Below are 19705 nucleotides of genomic sequence, written 5' to 3' on the forward strand. Positions count from 1 at the left end.
GTACAACGCCAGGTAGAGCAGTGACTACCTGTATACTGTTAGAGTACAACAGTGACCAGGTAGAGCAGTGACTGACCTGTATACTGGTAGAGTACAACGCCAGGTAGAGCAGTGACACCTGTATACTGTTAGAGTAAAACGCCACAACGCCAGGTAGAGCAGTGACCAACTGTATACTGTTAGAGTACAACGCCAGGTAGAGCAGTGACTACTGTATACTACAACGCCAGGTAGAGCAGTGTATACTGGTACAGTACAACGCCAGGTAGAGCAGTGACCTGTATACTGTTAGAGCAGTGACTACCTTCATACAACGCCAGGTAGAGCAGTGACTACCTCTATACTGTTAGAGTACAACACCAGGTAGAGCAGTGACCACCTCTATACTGTTAGAGTACAACGCCAGGTAGAGCAGTGACCACCTCACAACGCCAGGTAGAGCAGTGACTATACTGTTAGAGTACAACGCCAGGTAGAGCAGTGACTACCTCTATACTGTTTACAACGCCAGGTAGAGCAGTGACTGTACAACGCCAGGTAGAGCAGTGACTACCTGTATACTGTTAGAGTAAACGCCAGGTAGAGCAGTGACTACCTGTATACTGTTAGAGTACAACGCCAGGTAGAGCAGTGACTACCTCTATACTGTTAGAGTACAACGCCAGGTAGAGCAGTGACTACCTCTATACTGTTAGAGTACAACGCCAGGTAGAGCAGTGACTACCTCTATACTGGTAGAGTACAACACCAGGTAGAGCAGTGACTACCTTCATACTGTTAGAGTACAACGCCAGGTAGAGCAGTGACTACCTTCAGTGATCAACTGTATACTGTTAGAGTACAACGCCAGGTAGAGCAGTGACTACCTTCATACTGTTAGAGTACAACGCCAGGTAGAGCAGTGACTACCTGACTGTTAGAGTAAAACGCCAGGTAGAGCAGTGACTACTGTTAGAGTACAACGCCAGGTAGAGCAGTGACTACCTTTATACTGTTAGAGTACAACGCCAGGTAGAGCAGTGACTGACTACCTCTATACTGTTAGAGTACAACGCCACGTAGAGCAGTGACTACCTGTATACTGTTAGAGTACAACGCCAGGTAGAGCAGTGACCACCTGTATACTGGTAGAGTACAAGGCCTGGTAGAGCAGTGATCAACTGTATACTGTTAGAGTACAAACGCCAGGTAGAGCAGTGACTACCTGTATACTGTTAGAGCAGTGACCAACTGTATACTGGTAGAGTACAACGCCAGGTAGAGCAGTGACCTGTATACTGGTAGAGCAGTGACAGTGACCTGTATACTGGTAGCAGTACAACGCCAGGTAGAGCAGTGACTACCTGTATACTGTTAGAGTACAACGCCAGGTAGAGCAGTGACTACCTCTATACTGTTAGAGTACAACGCCAGGTAGAGCAGTGACTACCTCTATACTGTTAGAGTACAACACCAGGTAGAGCAGTGACTACCTTTATACTGTTAGAGTACAACGCCAGGTAGAGCAGTGACTACCTTTATACTGTTAGAGTACAACGCCAGGTAGAGCAGTGACTGACTACCTCTATACTGTTAGAGTACAACGCCACTGTAGAGCAGTGACTACCTGTATACTGTTAGAGTACAACGCCAGGTAGAGCAGTGACCACCTGTATACTGGTAGAGTACAACGCCTGGTAGAGCAGTGACCAACTGTATACTGGTAGAGTACAACGCCAGGTAGAGCAGTGACTACCTGTATACTGTTAGAGTAAAACGCCAGGTAGAGCACTGACTACCTGTATACTGGTACAGTACAACGCCAGGTAGAGCAGTGACCTGTATACTGTTAGAGTACAACGCCAGGTAGAGCAGTGACTACCTCTATACTGTTAGAGTACAATGCCAGGTAGAGCAGTGACCACCTCTATACTGTTAGAGTACAACGCCAGGTAGAGCAGTGACTACAACCTTCATACTGTTAGAGTACAATGCCAGGTAGAGCAGTGACTACCTTCATACTGTTAGAGTACAACGCCAGCTAGAGCAGTGACTACCTTCATACTGTTAGAGTACAACGCCAGGTAGAGCAGTGACTACCTTCATACTGTTAGACTACAACGCCAGGTAGAGCAGTGACCTGTATACTGTTAGAGTACAACGCCAGGTAGAGCAGAGCAGTGACTACATTAGAGCATACTGTTAGCCAGCTAGAGCAGTGTACCAACGCCAGGTAGAGCAGTGACTACAACGCCAGGTTCAGTACCTGTATACTGTTAGAGTACAACGCCAGGTAGAGCAGTGACTACCTTCATACTGTTAGAGTACAACGCCAGGTAGAGCAGTGACTACCTTCATACTGTTAGAGTACAACGCCAGGTAGAGCAGTGACTACCTTCATACTGTTAGGTACAACGCCAGGTAGAGCAGTGACTACCTTCATACTGTTAGAGTACAACGCCAGGTAGAGCAGTGACTACCTCTATACTGTTAGAGTACAACGCCAGGTAGAGCAGTGACTACCTCTATACTGTTAGAGTACAACGCCAGGTAGAGCAGTGACTACCTCTATACTGTTAGAGTACAACGCCAGGTAGAGTAGTGACTACCTTGCAGGCCATTGAGGATAGAAGTGATTTCAATAGACTTGACTGGAGACTGCAGAGTCAGAGTCCTTTGGTTCTCACCGTCCTCCATCTTGGAGAAGACATGGCGCTCATGGGCAGAGCAGGGGCCGAGGGATTTGGAGGAGGGGCGGGGGACACGTAGTCTGTTCGGGGACGGACTCCCCAGGTCCTCGTTCAGTTGCTCCAGGCGGTTGCGCTCTCTCTCCGCTTTGTTCTGGGAGGGCAGGAAGACCATGTTAAGGGCTCCAGAGTAATGTTGTGCATCTTGTGGTAACCTCATGTCATCTTCATAGACAGAAACAACTGTTTATTCTGTATATTCATTTGAAATGGCTAATATGCAAAATAGAATAAAAAGCAACAACATTTATTTCTCCTACCTTTATTTTCTTACGGTGCTTGATCTTCTGAACATTCTTATTGGCCGGACGGACAATCTTGTCAGCTTTGACCCACTCATCATATCTAAGGAGAGAGAGACAGAGACAGAGAGTCAATCAAAGGTCAGTTATAAAACCTATGGCCCAAATGGCACACTATTCCCAATATAGTGCACTACTTTAGACCAGAGCCATATATAGTGCACTACGTATGACCAGAGCCCTATGGGATTCAATATGGGCCCTGGTCAAAAGTAGTGTACTACCTATGGGATTCCCTATTGGCCCTAGTCAAAAGTAGTGTACTACCTATGGGATTCAATATGGGCCCTGGTCAAAAGTAGTGTACTACCTATGGGATTCCCTATTGGCCCTGGTCAAAAGTAGTGCACTACCTATGGGATTCCCTATTGGCCCTGGTCAAAAGTAGTGCACTACCTATGGGATTCTCTATTGTCCCTGGTCAAAAGTAGTGCACTATATAGGGAATAGGGTGCCATTTGGAACACAAGGGAATATTATATTTGAGATTCTTCAAAGTAGCCACCCTTTGCCTTGACGACAGCTTTGCACACTCTTGGCATTCTCTCAACCAGCTTCATGAAGTGCATGGAATACATTTTAATTAACAGGTGTGCCTTGTTAAATGTTCATGCGTTTGAGACAATTAGTTGTGTTGTGACAAGGTAGGGGGGGTATACAGAAGATAGCCTTATTTGGTAAAATACCAAGTCCATATTATGGCAAGAACAGCTCAAATAAGCAAAGAGAAACAACAGTCCATCATTACTTTAAGAAATGAAGGTCAGTCAATACGGATAATGTCAACTTTGAACGTTTCTTAAAGTGCAGTTGCAAAATCCATCAAGCGCTATGATGAAACTGGCTCTCATGAGGACCGCCACAGGAAAGGAAGACCCAGAGTTACCTCTGCTGCAGAGGAGAAGTTCATTAGAGTTACCAGCCTCAGAAATTGCTGCCAAAATAAATGCTTCAGAGTTCAAGTGACAGACACATCTCAACGTAAACTGTTCAGAGGAGACCCCCGAGTGGCGCAGCGGTCTCAGTGCTAGAGGTGTCACTTCAGACCCTGGTTCGATTCCAGGCTGTATCACAACCGGCTATAATTGGGAGTCCCATAGTGCGGCTCACAATTGGCCCAGTGTCGTACGACTTAGGGTTTGGCCAGGGTAGGCCGTCATTGTAAATAAGAATTTGTTCTTAACTGACTTGCCTTGTTAAAAAGGTCAAATAAAATACTTGAAAAAACAGATGCTTGGGGGCTTGGAACAGATCTCCGCATGTGTATTTCCCACCGTGAAGCATGGAAGAGGAGGAGGTGTGATGTGTGGGGGTGCTTTGCTGGTGACACTGTCAATGATTTATTTAGAATTCAAGGCAGACTTAACCAGCATGGCCTCCACAGCATTCTGCAGCGATACGCCATCCCATATGGTTTGGGCTTAGTGGGACTATCATTTATTTTTCAACAGCACAATGACCCAACACACCTCCAGGCTGTGTAAGGGATTTTTGACCAAGAAGGTGAGTGCTGGAGTGCTGCATCAGATGACCTGGCCTCCACAATCACCTGACCTCAACCCAATTGAGATGGTTTGGGATGAGTTAGACTGCGGAGTGAAAGAACAGCAGCCAACAAGTGCTCAGCATTTGTGGGAACTCCTTCAAGACTGATGGAAAAGCATTCCAGGTGAAGCTGGTTGAGATAATGCCAAGAGTGTGCAAAGCTGTCATCAAGGCAAAGGGTGTCTACTTCTAAAATATAATATATTTTGATTTGATTAACATTATTTTGGTTACTATGTGTTCTTTCATAGTTTTGATGTCTTCACTGTTATTCTACAATATAGAGAATAGTGAAAATAAAGAAAAATCCAGGAATGAGTAGCTGTGTCCAAACTTTTGACTGGTACTGAATATCAACATATTTTTATTTATTTTACCTTTATTTAACTAGGGAAGTCAGTTAAGAACAAATTCTTATTTTCAATGACGGCCTAAGAACAGTGGGTTAACTGCCTTGTTCAGGGGCAGAACGACAGATTTTTTTTTACCTTGTCAGCTCGGGATTTGATCTTGCAACCTTTCGGTTACTGGTCCAACGCTCTAACCACTAGGCTACCTGCCGCCCCATAATTATATAATGGAATAAAACCACCATAATTAAGATAAATCAAAATTATTACTTGGAATAAGACAGCCTTAATGAAGACAAATCCACATTATAATTATGGAATAAAAGAACCTTAAGATAAATCAACACTATGATAATACCAACAACCATAGAAATGATTTACAGAATGTTTAACTACCCAAAGGTAGTCTACTTGGATCTACAGAAAGGAATGAAAGTCTTCCAATGTCCACAAGACACAGTAACGCAGAGAAAAGAACCTCTGCTCAACAACTTATGGAATTCAACCACAAAACAACAGTAAGACAATCCCTACATTGGTCTCACTGTGAAAAGCTCTTCACTATTTTGTCTGTCTTATGTATGCCAACTCTACTTCTACATAGTAACAGTGTATTTATTACCCTGTCTCTGGCCCAGGGGGGAGAGAGGTAGAGGTGAGTATAGCAGCACTTTAATACCAGATTCACACGATAGGGCCCACCCGAACCGTACCCTTCTGCTTGTGGTCCTTTCCAGTATGGTTCCAGCAATTATGGTGGATGTTTAACCAGGCAAGCTCAGTTTCTCAGCTTGGCTTGGGTAGGTTTGGCCCTATAACGTGAATGAGGATTAAATGGAATTTTAAAGTGGCTTAGGACTTCATAAAATAGCTCTATTCTTCAATGAGAAGGCTCTGTGAAAGAGCTTCATTTTATGGTCAAACTCAGCCCGTCTCTAGATGACAGTGGGAGGACAGACAGACAGACAGATGGGGAGACAAACTGTCAGTCAATACTTTAAAACGTCAACAAACCAAAGTCATTACTGATTGCCCCAATTCTCAATGTTAACCACTAGATGTCCACAGTGCAATGATAATTAATTAGTCCTGACACAGAAAAACCATTACATTATCTATAGCTGATGGTAAGAAATAATCAATGATAATTCATGCGTCGTGTCACAGAGGGAACATTACATTATCTATAGCTGATGGTAAGATATAATCAATGATATATAAATATAATATATGTGAGCTTGTTTCAAAACAGAGAGGAAGGAATATCCATGTTGTTGCTACAGGGATCTCCATTTAAAAGGTAAGCTCTTTATATTTACAGCTGGGTCTATTTGAGGAGGGTAAATAATATAGCTGTAATACTAGTGGTGGCTAGGAAGGTGATAGGTCATATTCCCCAGGGCTTTGTGTCCTGCTAATCTTACCTGCCGTTTCAGCCACACCTCTCCACTAATATATATTCATATCCACAAAACTAGTAGGGGTCAGGTGATAGATATATTGAGGTGATAGGTCATATTCCCCAGGGCTTTGTGTCCTGCTAATCTTACCTGCCATTCCAGCCACACCTCTCCACTAATATATATATTAATATCAACTAGTAGTGGTCAGGTGATAAATATATTGAGGTGAAAGGTCATATTCCCCAAGGCTGTGTGTCCTGCTAATCTTACCTGCCATTCCAGCCACACCTCTCCACTAATATATATATTAATATCAACTAGTAGTGGTCAGGTGATAAATATATTGAGGTGAAAGGTCATATTCCCCAAGGCTGTGTGTCCTGCTAATCTTACCTGACGTTCCAGCCACAGTAGTGAACCAGGTAGAGCACCTCTCCCCCCTCCACGTCAGCCTCTTTCACAGTGGCCTGGTACGTCTTCAGGCTGCGACCACGACCATACCTCACCTGCACCTTCATCCCCGGGGGGTAACACTCAAACTCCTCCCCTTCCTCCCCCAGATCCTCATCACCACCATCGCCCTCCTGACTGCAGCTCTCATCCCTGAAATCAATGAAACACAGTTCAGCTTCCTGTTCACTTCCTGGGCCTAGGCTTCCCATAATGCACCACAACCACAAACCCACCCAAACCCCACTCTCACTACCTGCCACTAGGTAGGCCAAACCCACCATTGGCCTGGGACAACCGCCAATCTCCAAGCCACTACTACTAAAAAAACAACAACACACAACTAATAAATAACCCCCCTAGGCTCCAAGCACATACTACTAAATAACCCTCCTAGGCTCTAAGCACATACTACTAAATAACCCTCCTTGCCTCCAAGCCACTACTACTAAATAACCCTCCTAGGCTCTAAGCACATACTACTAAATAACCCTCCTCCAAGCCTCCAAGCCACTACTACTAAATAACCTCCTAGGCTCCAAGCACATACTACTAAATAACCCTCCTAGGCTCCAAGCACATACTACTAAATAACCCCCTTGCCTCCAAGCCACTACCTAAATAACCCCCCCAGCCTCCAAGCCACTACTACTAAATAACCCCCAGCCTCCAAGCCACTACTAGTAAATAACCCCCTAGCCTCCAAGCCACTACTACTAAATAACCCACCTAGCCTCCAAGCCACTACTACTAAATACCCCTAGCCTCCAAGCCACTACTACTAAATAACCCCCTAGCCTCCAAGCCACTACTACTAAATAACCCCTAGCTTCCAAGCCACTACTACTAAATAAACCCTCTGCCCTCCAAGTCACTACTACTAAATACCCCCCAGCCTCCAAGCCACTACTTGTAAATACCCCCCAGCCTCCAAGCCACTACCTGTAAATAACCCCCCAGCCTCCAAGCCACTACTAGTAAATAACCCCCCTAGCCTCCAAGGCACTACTACTTAATAAAACCTCAACCCTCCAAGCCACTACCACTTAAAAACACATCTACCCTCCAAGCCACTACTATTAAAAACCATATTAGGCTCCTCACCCTCCAAGTTACTACTACTAAATAACCCCCATAGCCTCCAAGCCACTACTACTAAATAGCCCCCATAGCCTCCAAGCCACTACTACTAAATAACCCCCATAGCCTCCAAGCCATTGCTACTAATTAACCTCCCTAGCTTCCAAATCCTCCAAGCAACTACTACTAAACAACCCCCATAGCCTCCTCAGCCTCCAAGCCACTACTACTAAAGCAGCCCCAAGCCTCCAAGCCACTACTACCAAATCACCCCCTAGCCTCCAAGCCACTACTACTTAATAAAACCCTCTAGCCTCCAAGCCACTACCACTTAAAAAACACATCTAGCCTCCAAGCCAATACTATTAAATGGCCCCCTAGCCTCCAAGCCACTACTACTAAATAACCCCCTAGCCTCCAAGCCACTGCTACTAAATAACCCCCTCAGCCTCCAAGCCACTACTACTAAATCAGCCCCCTAGCCTCCAAGCCACTAATACTAAATCACCCCCTAGTCTCCAAGCCATAAATAAGCACCTAGCCTCAAGCCACTACTACTAAATAAGCACCTAGCCTCCAAGCCACTACTACTAAATAAGCACCTAGCCTCCAAGCCAAAAAAATATTAAATAACCCACCTAGCCTCCAAACCACTACTACTAAACAACCCACAGGCTCCTCAGCCTCCAAGCCATTGCTACTAATTAACCCCCTAGCTTCCAAAACCTCCAAGCCACTACTACTAAATAACCCCTAGCCAACCAATACAATATTCATAAACCAAGCTCAGCCTCCAAGCCAGTTCTACCAAATAAACACCCCTCAGCCTCCAAGCCACTATCTACTAAATAACACCCCTCAGCCTCCAAGCCACATCTACTAAATAAACACACAACCCCTCAGCCTCAAGCCACTACTACTAAATCACCCCTCAGCCTCCAAGCCACCAATACTAAATCACCCCATAGTCTCCAAGCCACATCTACTAAATAAGCACACTCAGCCTCCAAGCCACATCTACTAAATACACATAGCCCCTAGCCTCCAAGCCACTACTAAATAAATAAGCACCTAGCCTCCAAGCCACAAAAATATTAAATAACCCACCTAGCCTCCAAACCACTACTAAAACAACCCACATAGGCTCCTCAGCCTCCAAGCCATTGCTACTAAATAACCCATAGCCCCAAGCCTCCAAGCCACTACTACTAAATAACCCATAGTAGCCACCAATACAATATTCATAAATAACATAGCCCCCTCAGCCTCCAAGCCAGTTCTACTAAATAACACACATAGCCCCCTCAGCCTCCAAGCCACATCTACTAAAGAACACACATAGCCCCTCAGCCTCCAAGCCACTTCTACTAAAGAACACACCTAGCCCCCTCAGCCTCCAAGCCACTTCTACTAAAGAACACACCTAGCCCCCTCAGCCTCCAAGCCACTTCTACTAAAGAACACACCTAGCCCCTCAGCCTCCAAGCCACTTCTACTAAAGAACACACCTAGCCCCCTCAGCCTCCAAGCCACTTCTACTAAATAACACACATAGCCCCCTGAGCAACTTCTAGTAAATAACACACCTAGACCCTCAGCCTCCAAGCCACTACTACAAAACAACCCCTGGACTCCAAGCCATTACAACTAAAATACTTCCCTAGTGTCCCCTCCCTCCAAGCCACTACTAGTAAATAACCCCCTAGCCTCCAAGCCACTATTAGTAAATAACCCCCTAGCCTCCAAGCCACTACTTGTAAATACCCCCCAGCCTCCAAGCAACTACTAGTAAATACCCCCTAGCCTCCAAGCCACTACTTGTAAATACCCCCCTAGCCTCCAAGCCACTACTTGTAAATACCCCCCCCAGCCTCCAAGCAACTACTAGTAAATACCCCCCTAGCCTCCAAGCCACTACTTGTAAATACCCCCCCCAGCCTCCAAGCAACTACTAGTAAATACCCCCCAGCCTCCAAGCCACTAATAGTAAATAACCCCCTAGCCTCCAAGCCACTACTTGTAAAACCTCAACCCTCCAAGCAACTACTTATTAACCCCAAAGCCTCCAAGGCACTACTACTAAATAAATAGCCTCCTCAGCCTCCAAGCCATTACTACTAAATCACCCCAAGCCTCCAAGCCACTACTACTAAATCACCCCTAGCCTTCAAGCCACTAATACTAAATCACCCCTAGCCTCCCCTAGCTAAATAACCAAAGCCTCCAAGCCACTACAACTAAATAACCCCCCCTAGCCTCCAAGCCACTACTACTAAATAACCCCCTAGCCTCCAAGCCACTACTACTAAATAACCCCCTAGCCTCCAAGCCACTACTACTAAATAACCCCCTAGCCTCCAAGCCACTACTACTAAATAACCCCCTAGCCTCCAAGCCACTACAACTAAATAACCCCCTCAGCCTCCAAGCCACTACTACTAAATAACCCCCTAGCCTCCAAGCCACGACTACTAAATAACCACACTAGCCTCCAAGCCACTACTACTAAATAACCCCCTAGCCTCCAAGCCACTACTACTAAATCAGCACCTAGCCTCCAAGCCAAAATGTTTAAATAACCACCTAGCCTCCAAGCCACTACTACTAAATACCCCCCAACCTCCAAGCCACTACTAGTAAATAACCCCCATAGCCTCCAAGCCACTACTTGTAAATAACCCCCAGCCTCCAAGCCACTACTAGTAAATAACCCCCTAGCCTCCAAGCCACGACTACTAAATAAAACCTCAACCTCCAAGCCACTACTAGTAAATAACCCCTCCTAGCCTCCAAGCATACTACTAAATAAACCTCCTAGCCTCAAAGCACATAACTAAATAACCCCCTAGCCTCCAAGCCACTACTACTAAATAACCCTCCTAGCCTCCAAGCACATACTACTAAATAACCCTCCTAGCCTCCAAGCCACTACTACTAAATAAAACTCCTCAACCTCCAAGCCACTACTACTAAATAACCCCCTAGCCTCAGAGCACATACTACTAAATAAACCCCCTTAGCCTCCAAGCCACTACTACTAAATAACCCCCCTAGCCTCCAAGCACATACTACTAAATAAACCTCCTAGCCTCCAAGCACATACTACTAAATAACCCTCATAGCCTCCAAGCCACTACTACTAAAAACACATCTACCCTCCAAGCCACTACTATTAAAAACCATATTAGGCTCCTCACCCTCCAAGTCACTACTACTAAATAACCCCTGTAGATTCCAAGCCATTGCTACTAATTAACCTCCCTAACTTCCAAAACCTCAAAGCAACTACTACTAAATAACACACATAGCCTCCTCAGCCTCCAAGACACTACTACTAAATAACCCACGGAGGCTCCTCACCCTCCAAGACACTACTACCAAATAACCCCCATAGCCTCCAAGCCACTACTACTAAATAACCCCCATAGCCTCCAAGCCATTACTACTAAATAACCCCCCTAGCCTCCAAGCCACTACTACTAAATAACCAACCTAGCCTCCAAGCCACTACTACTAAATAACCCCATAGCCTCCAAGCCACTACTACTAAATAACCTCCCCAGCCTCCAAACCAATACTACTAAATAACACCCCTAGCCTCCATGCCACTACTACTAAATAACCCCTAGCCTCCAATTCACTACAACTAAATAACCCCCAATCCTTCAAGACACAACTACTAAATAACCCCCCAGCCTCCAAGCCACTACTACTAAATAGCCCCCTAGCCTCCTCAACCTCCAAGCCACAACTACTAAATAACCCCTCTAGCCTCCAAGCCACTACTACTAAATAACCCCCCTAGCCTCCAAGCCACTACTACTAAATAACCCCATTGCCTCCAAGCCACTACTACTAAATATATCACTAGCCACTTTAAACAATGCTGCCTAATATAATGTTTACATACCCTACATTATTCATTTCATATGTATACGTATATACTGTACTCTATATCATCTACTGCATCCTTATGTAATACATGTATCACTAGCCACTTTAACTATGCCACTTTGTTTACATACTCATCTCATATGTATATACTGTACTCGATACCATCTACTGTATCTTGCCTATGCCGCTCTGTACCATCACTCATTCATATATCTTTATGTACATATTCTTTATGCCCCTACACTTGTGTGTATAAGACAGTAGTTTTGGAATTGTTAGTTAGATTACTTGTTGGTTATTACTGCATTGTCGGAACTAGAAGCACAAGCATTTCGCTACACTCGCATTAACATCTGCTAACCATGTGTATTTGACTAATACAATTTGATTTGATTTGATTTAAATAACCCCTAGCCTCCAAGCCACTACTACTAAATAACCCCTAGCCTCCAAGCCACTACTACTAAATAACCCCAATCCTTCAAGCCACAACTACTAAATAACCTCCCCAGCCTCCAAGCCACTACTACTAAATAACCTCCCCAGCCTCCAAGCCAATACTACTAAATAACCCCCCCTAGCCTCCAAGCCACTACTACTAAATAACCCCTAGCCTCCAATTCACTACAACTAAATAACCCCCAATAACCCAATTCAAGACACAACTACTAAATAACCCACCTAGCCTCTCCAAGCCACTTCTACTAAATAACCCCTAGCATCCAATTCACCACAACTAAATAACCCCAATCCTTCAAGACACAACTACTAAATAACCCCTAGCCACAAAGCCACTACTACTAAGTAACCCCCAGCCTCCAAGCCACTAATACTAAATAGCGCCCCTAGCCTCTCAACCTCCAAGCCACTACTACTAAATAACCCCCTAGCCTCCTCAACCTCCAAGCCACGACGACTAAATACCCTCTAGCATCTCAACCTCCAAGCCACTACTACCAAATAACCCCTAGCCTCCAAGCCATACTACTAAATAACCCCCTAGCCTCCAAGCAACTACTACTAAATAACCCCCAATCCTTCAAGCCACTCCTACTAAATAACCCCTACCTCCAAGCCACTACAACTAAATAATCCCCAGCCTCCAAGCAAATACTACTAAATAACCCCATAGCCTCCAAGCCACTACAACTAAATAACCTCCCCAGCCTCCAAGCCAATACTACTAAATAACCCCTAGCCACAAAGCCACTACTACTAAAATAACCCCAGCATCGAAAGCCAATACTACTAAGAAACCCCCAGCCTCCAAGCCACTACTACTAAATAGCCCCCTAGCATCCTCAACCTCCAAGCCACTACTACTAAATAACCCCTCTAGCCTCCTCAACCTCCAAGCCACTACTACAAAATAAGTCCCATAGCCTCCAAGCCACTACTACTAAATAACCCCTAGCCTCCAAGCCACTACTAGTAAATAACCCCCTAGCCCTCAACCTCCAAGCCACTACTACTAAATAACCCTCTAGCCTCCTCAACCTCCAAGCCACTACTACAAAATAAGTCCCTAGCCTTCAAGCCACAACTACCAAATAACACCCTAGCCTCCAAGCCACTACAACTAAATAACTCCCTAATCCTTCAAGACACACTACTAAATAACCCCTAGCCTCCAAGCCACTACTACTAAATAACCCCCTTGTCTCCAAACACCTACTACTAAATAACCCCTAGCCTCTCAACCTCCAAGCCACTACTACAAAATAAGTCCCTAGCCTTCAAGCCACAACTACTAAATAACCCCTAGCTCCCAAGCCACTACAACTAAATAACCCCCAATCCTTCAAGCCACAACTACTAAATAACCCCTAGCCTCCAAGCCACTACTACTAAATAACCCCCAATCCTCCAAGCCACTACTACTAAATAACCCCCAGCGTCCTCAACCTCCAAGTCACTACTACTAAATAACCCTCCCAGCCTCTAAGCCACTACTACTAAGTAACCCCCAGCCTCCAAGCCACTACTACTAAATAGCCCCCCTAGCCTCCTCAACCTCCAAGCCACTACTACTAAATACCCCCTAGCCTCCTCAGCCTCCAAGCCACTACTACTAAATAACCCCATAGCCTCCAAGGCACTACTACTAAATAACCCCTAGCCTCCAAGCCACTACTACTAAGAAACCCCTAGCCTCCTCAACCTCCAAGCCACTACTACTAAATAACCCCCCTAGCCAAATCAAATCAAATTTATTTATATAGCCTTCGTACATCAGCTGATATCTCAAAGTGCTGTACAGAAACCCAGCCTGAAACCCCAAACAGCAAGCAATGCAGGTGTACGGTGGCTAAAAAACTCCCTAGAAAGGCCAAAACCTAGGAAGAAACCTAGAGAGGAACCAATGTGGGGTGGCCAGTCCTCTTCTGGCTAGCCTCCTCAACCTCCAAGCCACTACTACTAATTAACCCCTAGCTCCTCAACCTCCAAGCCACTACTACAAAATAAGTCCACAAGCCTCCAAGCCACTACTACTAAATAACCCTAGCCTCTAAGCTACTACTAGTAAATAACCCCTAGCCCTCAAGCTACAACTACTAAATAACCCCGAGCCTCCAAGCCACTACAACTAAATAACCCCAATCTCCAAGCCACTACTATTAAATAACCCCCAGCCTCCAAGCAACTACTACTAAATAACCCCCTAGCCTCCTCAACCTCCAAGCCACTACTACTAAATAACCCCCTAGCCTCAGAGCCACTACTACTAAATAACCCCGTTAGCCTCCAAGCCACTACTACTAAATAACCCTCTTAGCCTCCAAGCCACTACTACTAAATAACTCCCAATCCTTCAAGCCACAACTACTAAACACCCCCTAGCCTCCAAGTCACAACTACTAAATACCCCTAGCTCTCAAGCACTACTACTAAATACCCCCTCTAGCCTCCAAGTCACTACTACTAAATAACTCCCCAGCTACCAAGCCACTACTACTAAGAAACCCCTAGCCTCCTCAACCTCCAAGCCACTACTACTAAAAGCCCCCTAGCCTCCTCAACCTCCAAGCCACTACTACTAATTAACCCCCTAGCCTCCTCAACCTCCAAGCACTACTACAAAATAACCCTCTAGCCTCCTCAACCTCCAAGCCACTACTACAAAATAAGTCCACAAGCCTCCAAGCCACTACTACTAAATAACACCCTAGCCTCCAAGCCACTACAACTAAATAACCCCCAATCCTCCAAGCCACTACTACTAAATAACCCCTAGCTCAACCTCCAAGCCACTACTACTAAATAACCCCCCAGCCTCCAAGCCACTACTACTAAAATAGCCCCCAACCTCCAAGCAACTACTACTAAATAACCCCCTAGCCTCCTCAACCTCCAAGCCACTACTACTAAATAACCCCCTAGCCTCCAAGCCACTACTACTAAATACACCCCAGCCTCCTCAACCTCCAAGCCACTACTACTAAATAACCCACCTAGCCTCCAAGCTACTACTACTAAATAACCCCTAGCCTCCAAGCCACTACAACTAAATAACCCCCAAACCTTCAAGACACTACTACTAAATAACCCCCTAGCCTCCACGCCAATACTACTAAAGCCCTAGCTCAACTACTACTAAATAACCCCTAGCCTCCAAGCTACTACAACTAAATAACCCCAATCCTTCAAGACACAACAACTAAATAACCCCCTAGCCTCCAAGCCACTACTACTAAATAACCCCCCTAGCCTCAAAGCCACTACTACTAAAATAACCCCCAGCCTTCAAGCCACTACTACTAAGTAACCCCAGCCTCCAAGCCACTACTACTAAATAGCCCCCTAGCTCCTCAACCTCCAAGCCACTACTACTAAATAACCCCTAGCCACAAAGCCACTACTACTAAGTAACCCCCAGCCTCCAAGCCACTACTACTAAATAGCCCCTAGCCTCCTCAACCTCCAAGCCACTACTACTAAATACCCCCTAGCCTCCTCAGCCTCCAAGCCACTACTACTAAATAAACCCCATAGCCTCCAAGGCACTACTACTAAATAACCCCTTAGCCTCAAGCCACTACTACTAAATAACCCCTAGCTCTCCAAGCTACTACTACTAAATAACCCCCTTAGCCTCCAAGCCACTACTACTAAATAACTCCTAATCCTTCAAGCCACAACTACTAAATAACCCCTAGCCTCCAAGCCACTACTACTAAATAACCCCCTAGCCTCAAAGCCACTACTAATAAAATAACCCCCAGCCTCCAAGCCACTACTACTAAGTAACCCCCCAGCCTCCAAGCCACTACTACTAAATAGCCCCTAGCCTCCTCAACCTCCAAGCCACTACTACTACTAAATAACCCCTAGCCACAAAGCCACTACTACTAAGTAACCCCCAGCCTCCAAGCCACTACTACTAAATAGCCCCCTAGCCTCCTCAACCTCCAAGCCACTACTACTAAATACCCCCTAGCCTCCTCAGCCTCCAAGCCACTACTACTAAATAAACCCCATATGTCCAAGGCACTACTACTAAATAACCCCTAGCCTCCAAGCCACTACTACTAAAAACCCCCTAGCCTCCTCAACCTCCAAGCTACTACTACTAATTAAGCCCCCTAGCCTCCTCAACCTCAAGCCACTACTACAAAATAAGTCCACAAGCCTCCAAGCCACTACTACTACTAAATAACCCCCTAGCCTCCAAGCCACTACTAGTAAATAACCCCTAGCCTCAAGCCACAACTACTAAATAAAGCCACTACTACTAAATAACCCCTAGCCACTACTACTAAATAACACCTAGCCTCCAAGCCACTACAACTAAATAACCTAATCCTCCAAGCAACTACTACTAAATAACCCCTAGCCTCCTCAACCTCCAAGCCACTACTACTAAATAACCCCTAGCCTCCACTACTACTAAATAACCCCTTAGCCTCCAAGCCACTACTACTAAATAACCCCCTAGCCTCCAAGCCACTACTACTAAATAACCCCCTTAGCCTCAAGCACTACTACTAAATAACTCCCTAAGCCTCAAGCCACAACTACTAAATAACCCCCTAGCCTCCAAGTCACTACTACTAAATAACCCCCTAGCCTCAAGTCACTACTAAATAACTAGCCACTAACTAAATAACACCCTAGCCTCCAAGCCACTACTACTAAATAACCCCCTAGCCTCCAAGCTAACTACTACTAAATAACCCCCTAGCCTCCTCAACCTCAAGCCACTACTACTAAATAACCCCCTTAGCCTCCAAGCCACTACTACTAAATAACTCCCAGCCTTCAAGCCACTACTACTAAATAACCCCCTAGCCTCCAAGTCACTACTACTAAATAACCCCCTAGCCTCCAAGCCACTACTACTAAATAACCCCTTAGCTCAAGCCACTACTACTAAATAACTCCCTAATCTCAAGCCACACCACTACTAAGGAACCCCTAGCTCTCCAAGTTACTACTACTAAATAACTCCTCTAGCTCCAAGCCACTACTACTAAATAACCCCTAGCTCCAAGCACCATTACTAAATAACTCCCCAGCCACCAAGCCACTACTACTAAGAAACCCCCTAGCCTCTCAACCTCCAAGCCACTAACTAAATAGCCCCCTAGCTCTCAACCTCCAAGCCACTACTACTAAATAACCCCTAGCCTCCAAGCCACAACTACTAAATAACCCCTGGCCTCTAGCCACTACTACTAAATAACCCCTAGCCTCCAAGCCACTACTACTAAATAACCCCCAATCCTCCAAGCCACTACTACTAAATAACCCCTAGCCTCCTCAACCTCCAAGCCACTACTACTAAATAACCCCCTAGCCTCCAAGCCACTACTACTAAATACCCCCACCCCAGCCTCCTCAACCTCCAAGCCACTATTACTAAATAACCCCTAGCCTCCAAGCCATTACTACTAAATAACCTCCTAGCTCCAAGCCACTACTACTAAATACACCCACCCCAGCCTCTCAACCTCCAAGCCACTACTACTAAATAACCCACCTAGCTCCAAGCCACTACTACTAAATAACCCCTAGCTCAAAGCTACTACAACTAAATAACCCCTAATCTTCAAGACACAACTACTAAATAAACCCCATAGCTCCAAGACACTACTACTAAATAGCCCCCTTAGCCTCCAAGCCACTACTACTAAATAACCCCCTAGCCTCCAAGCTACTACTACTAAATAACCCCTTAGCCTCCAAGCCACTACTACTAAATAACTCCCAATCCTTCAAGCACAACTACTAAATAACCCCCTAGCCTCCAAGCCACTACTACTAAATAACCCCCTAGCCTCAAAGCTACTACTAATAAAATAACCCCAGCCTCCAAGCCTACTACTACTAAATAACCCCCAGCTCCAAGCCACTACTACTAAATAGCCCCCTAGCCTCCTCAACCTCCAAGCCACTACTACTACTAAATAACCCCTAGCCACAAAGCCACTACTACTAAATAACCCCCAGCCTCCAAGCCACTACTACTAAATACCCCTAGCCTCCTCAACCTCCAAGCCACTACTACTAAATACCCCCTAGCCTCCTCAGCCTCCAAGCCACTACTACTAAATAACCCCTAGCCTCCAAGCCACTACTACTAAATAAATCCAAGCCACCTAGTAAATAACCCTAGCCTCAAGCCACAACTCTAAATAACCCCTACCTCCAAGCCACTACTACTAAATAACCCCTAGCCCCAAGCCACTACTACTAAATAACCCCTTAGCCTCCAAGCCACTACTACTAAATAACCCCTAGCCTCCAAGCCACTACTACTAAATAACCCCCTAGCCTCCAAGCCACTACTACTAAATAACCCCAATCCTTCAAGCAACTACTAAATAACCCCCTAGCTCCAAGTCACTACTACTAAATAACCCCCTAGCCTCCAAGCCACTACTACTAAATAACCCCTAGCCTCCAAGCCACTACTACTAAATAACCCCAGCCTCCAAGCCACTACTACTAAATAACCCCTAGCCTCCTCAACCTCCAAGCCACTACTACTAAATAACCCCCTCAGCCTCCAAGCCACTACTACTAAATAAGTCCCAAGCCTCCAAGCCACTACTACTAAATAACCCCTAGCCTCCAAGCCACAACTACTAAATAACCCCCAGCTACTACTACTAAATAAACCCTAGCCTCCAAGCCACTACTACTAAATAACCCCCAATCCTCCAAGCCACTACTACTAAATAACCCCTAGCCTCCAAGCACTACTACTAAATAACCCCCTAGCTCAACCTCCAAGCCACTACTACTAAATAACCCCCTAGCCTCCAAGCCAACTACTAAATAACCCCTAGCCCTCAACCTCCAAGCACTACTACTAAATAACCCTCTCCTAGCCTCCAAGCCACTACTACTAAATAACCCCAGCCTCCTCAACCTCCAAGCCACTACTACTAAATAACCCACCTAGCCTCCAAGCCACTACTACTAAATAACCCCTAGCCTCCAAGCCACTACAACTAAATAACCCCCAATCCTTCAAGACACTACTACTAAATAACCCCCTAGCTCCAAGCTCAATACTACTAAATAACCCCTAGCTTAAGACTACTACTACTAAATAACCCCTAGCCTCCAAGCCACTACTACTAAATAACCCTAGCCTCCAAGCCACTACTACTAAATAACCCCCTAGCCTCCAAGCCACTACTACTAAATAACCCCTAGCCACTACTACTCAACACCCTAGCCTCAAGCCACTACTACTAAATAACCCCCAGCCTCCAAGCCACTACTACTAAATAACCCCCAGCCAAGCCACTACTACTAAATAACCCCCTAGCCTCCTCAAGCCTCCAAGCCACTACTACTAAATAACCCCCCTAGCCTCCAAGCCACTACTACTAAATACACCCCCCCAGCTCCTCAACCTCCAAGCCACTACTACTAAATAACCCCCTAGCTCCTCAACCTAAATAACCCCTACAAGCCACTACTACTAAATAACCCCTAGCCTC

At 45.5% G+C, this 19705-nt stretch overlaps 1 protein-coding gene across 5 annotated transcripts in view; it reads right to left on the minus strand.

The window, feature by feature from the left end:
• LOC112224722 (AT-rich interactive domain-containing protein 4B) overlaps window positions 1–19705 on the minus strand; it is a gene marked incomplete at its 5' end in the record, with an annotated part of 111647 nt that overhangs the window by 24371 nt on the left and 67571 nt on the right. For 3 of the 5 annotated variants that reach the window (XM_042305691.1, XM_042305690.1, XM_042305688.1), the window contains 3 exon segments: window positions 2589–2820; window positions 2987–3071; window positions 6720–6929. In XM_042305691.1, the coding sequence (XP_042161625.1) occupies window positions 2589–2820; window positions 2987–3071; window positions 6720–6929 (527 nt within the window). 5 annotated transcript variants of the gene reach the window in all.

Source organism: Oncorhynchus tshawytscha, linkage group LG24 (genome assembly GCF_018296145.1).
Source record: "Oncorhynchus tshawytscha isolate Ot180627B linkage group LG24, Otsh_v2.0, whole genome shotgun sequence".
NCBI classification, from domain to species: Eukaryota; Metazoa; Chordata; class Actinopteri; order Salmoniformes; family Salmonidae; genus Oncorhynchus; species Oncorhynchus tshawytscha.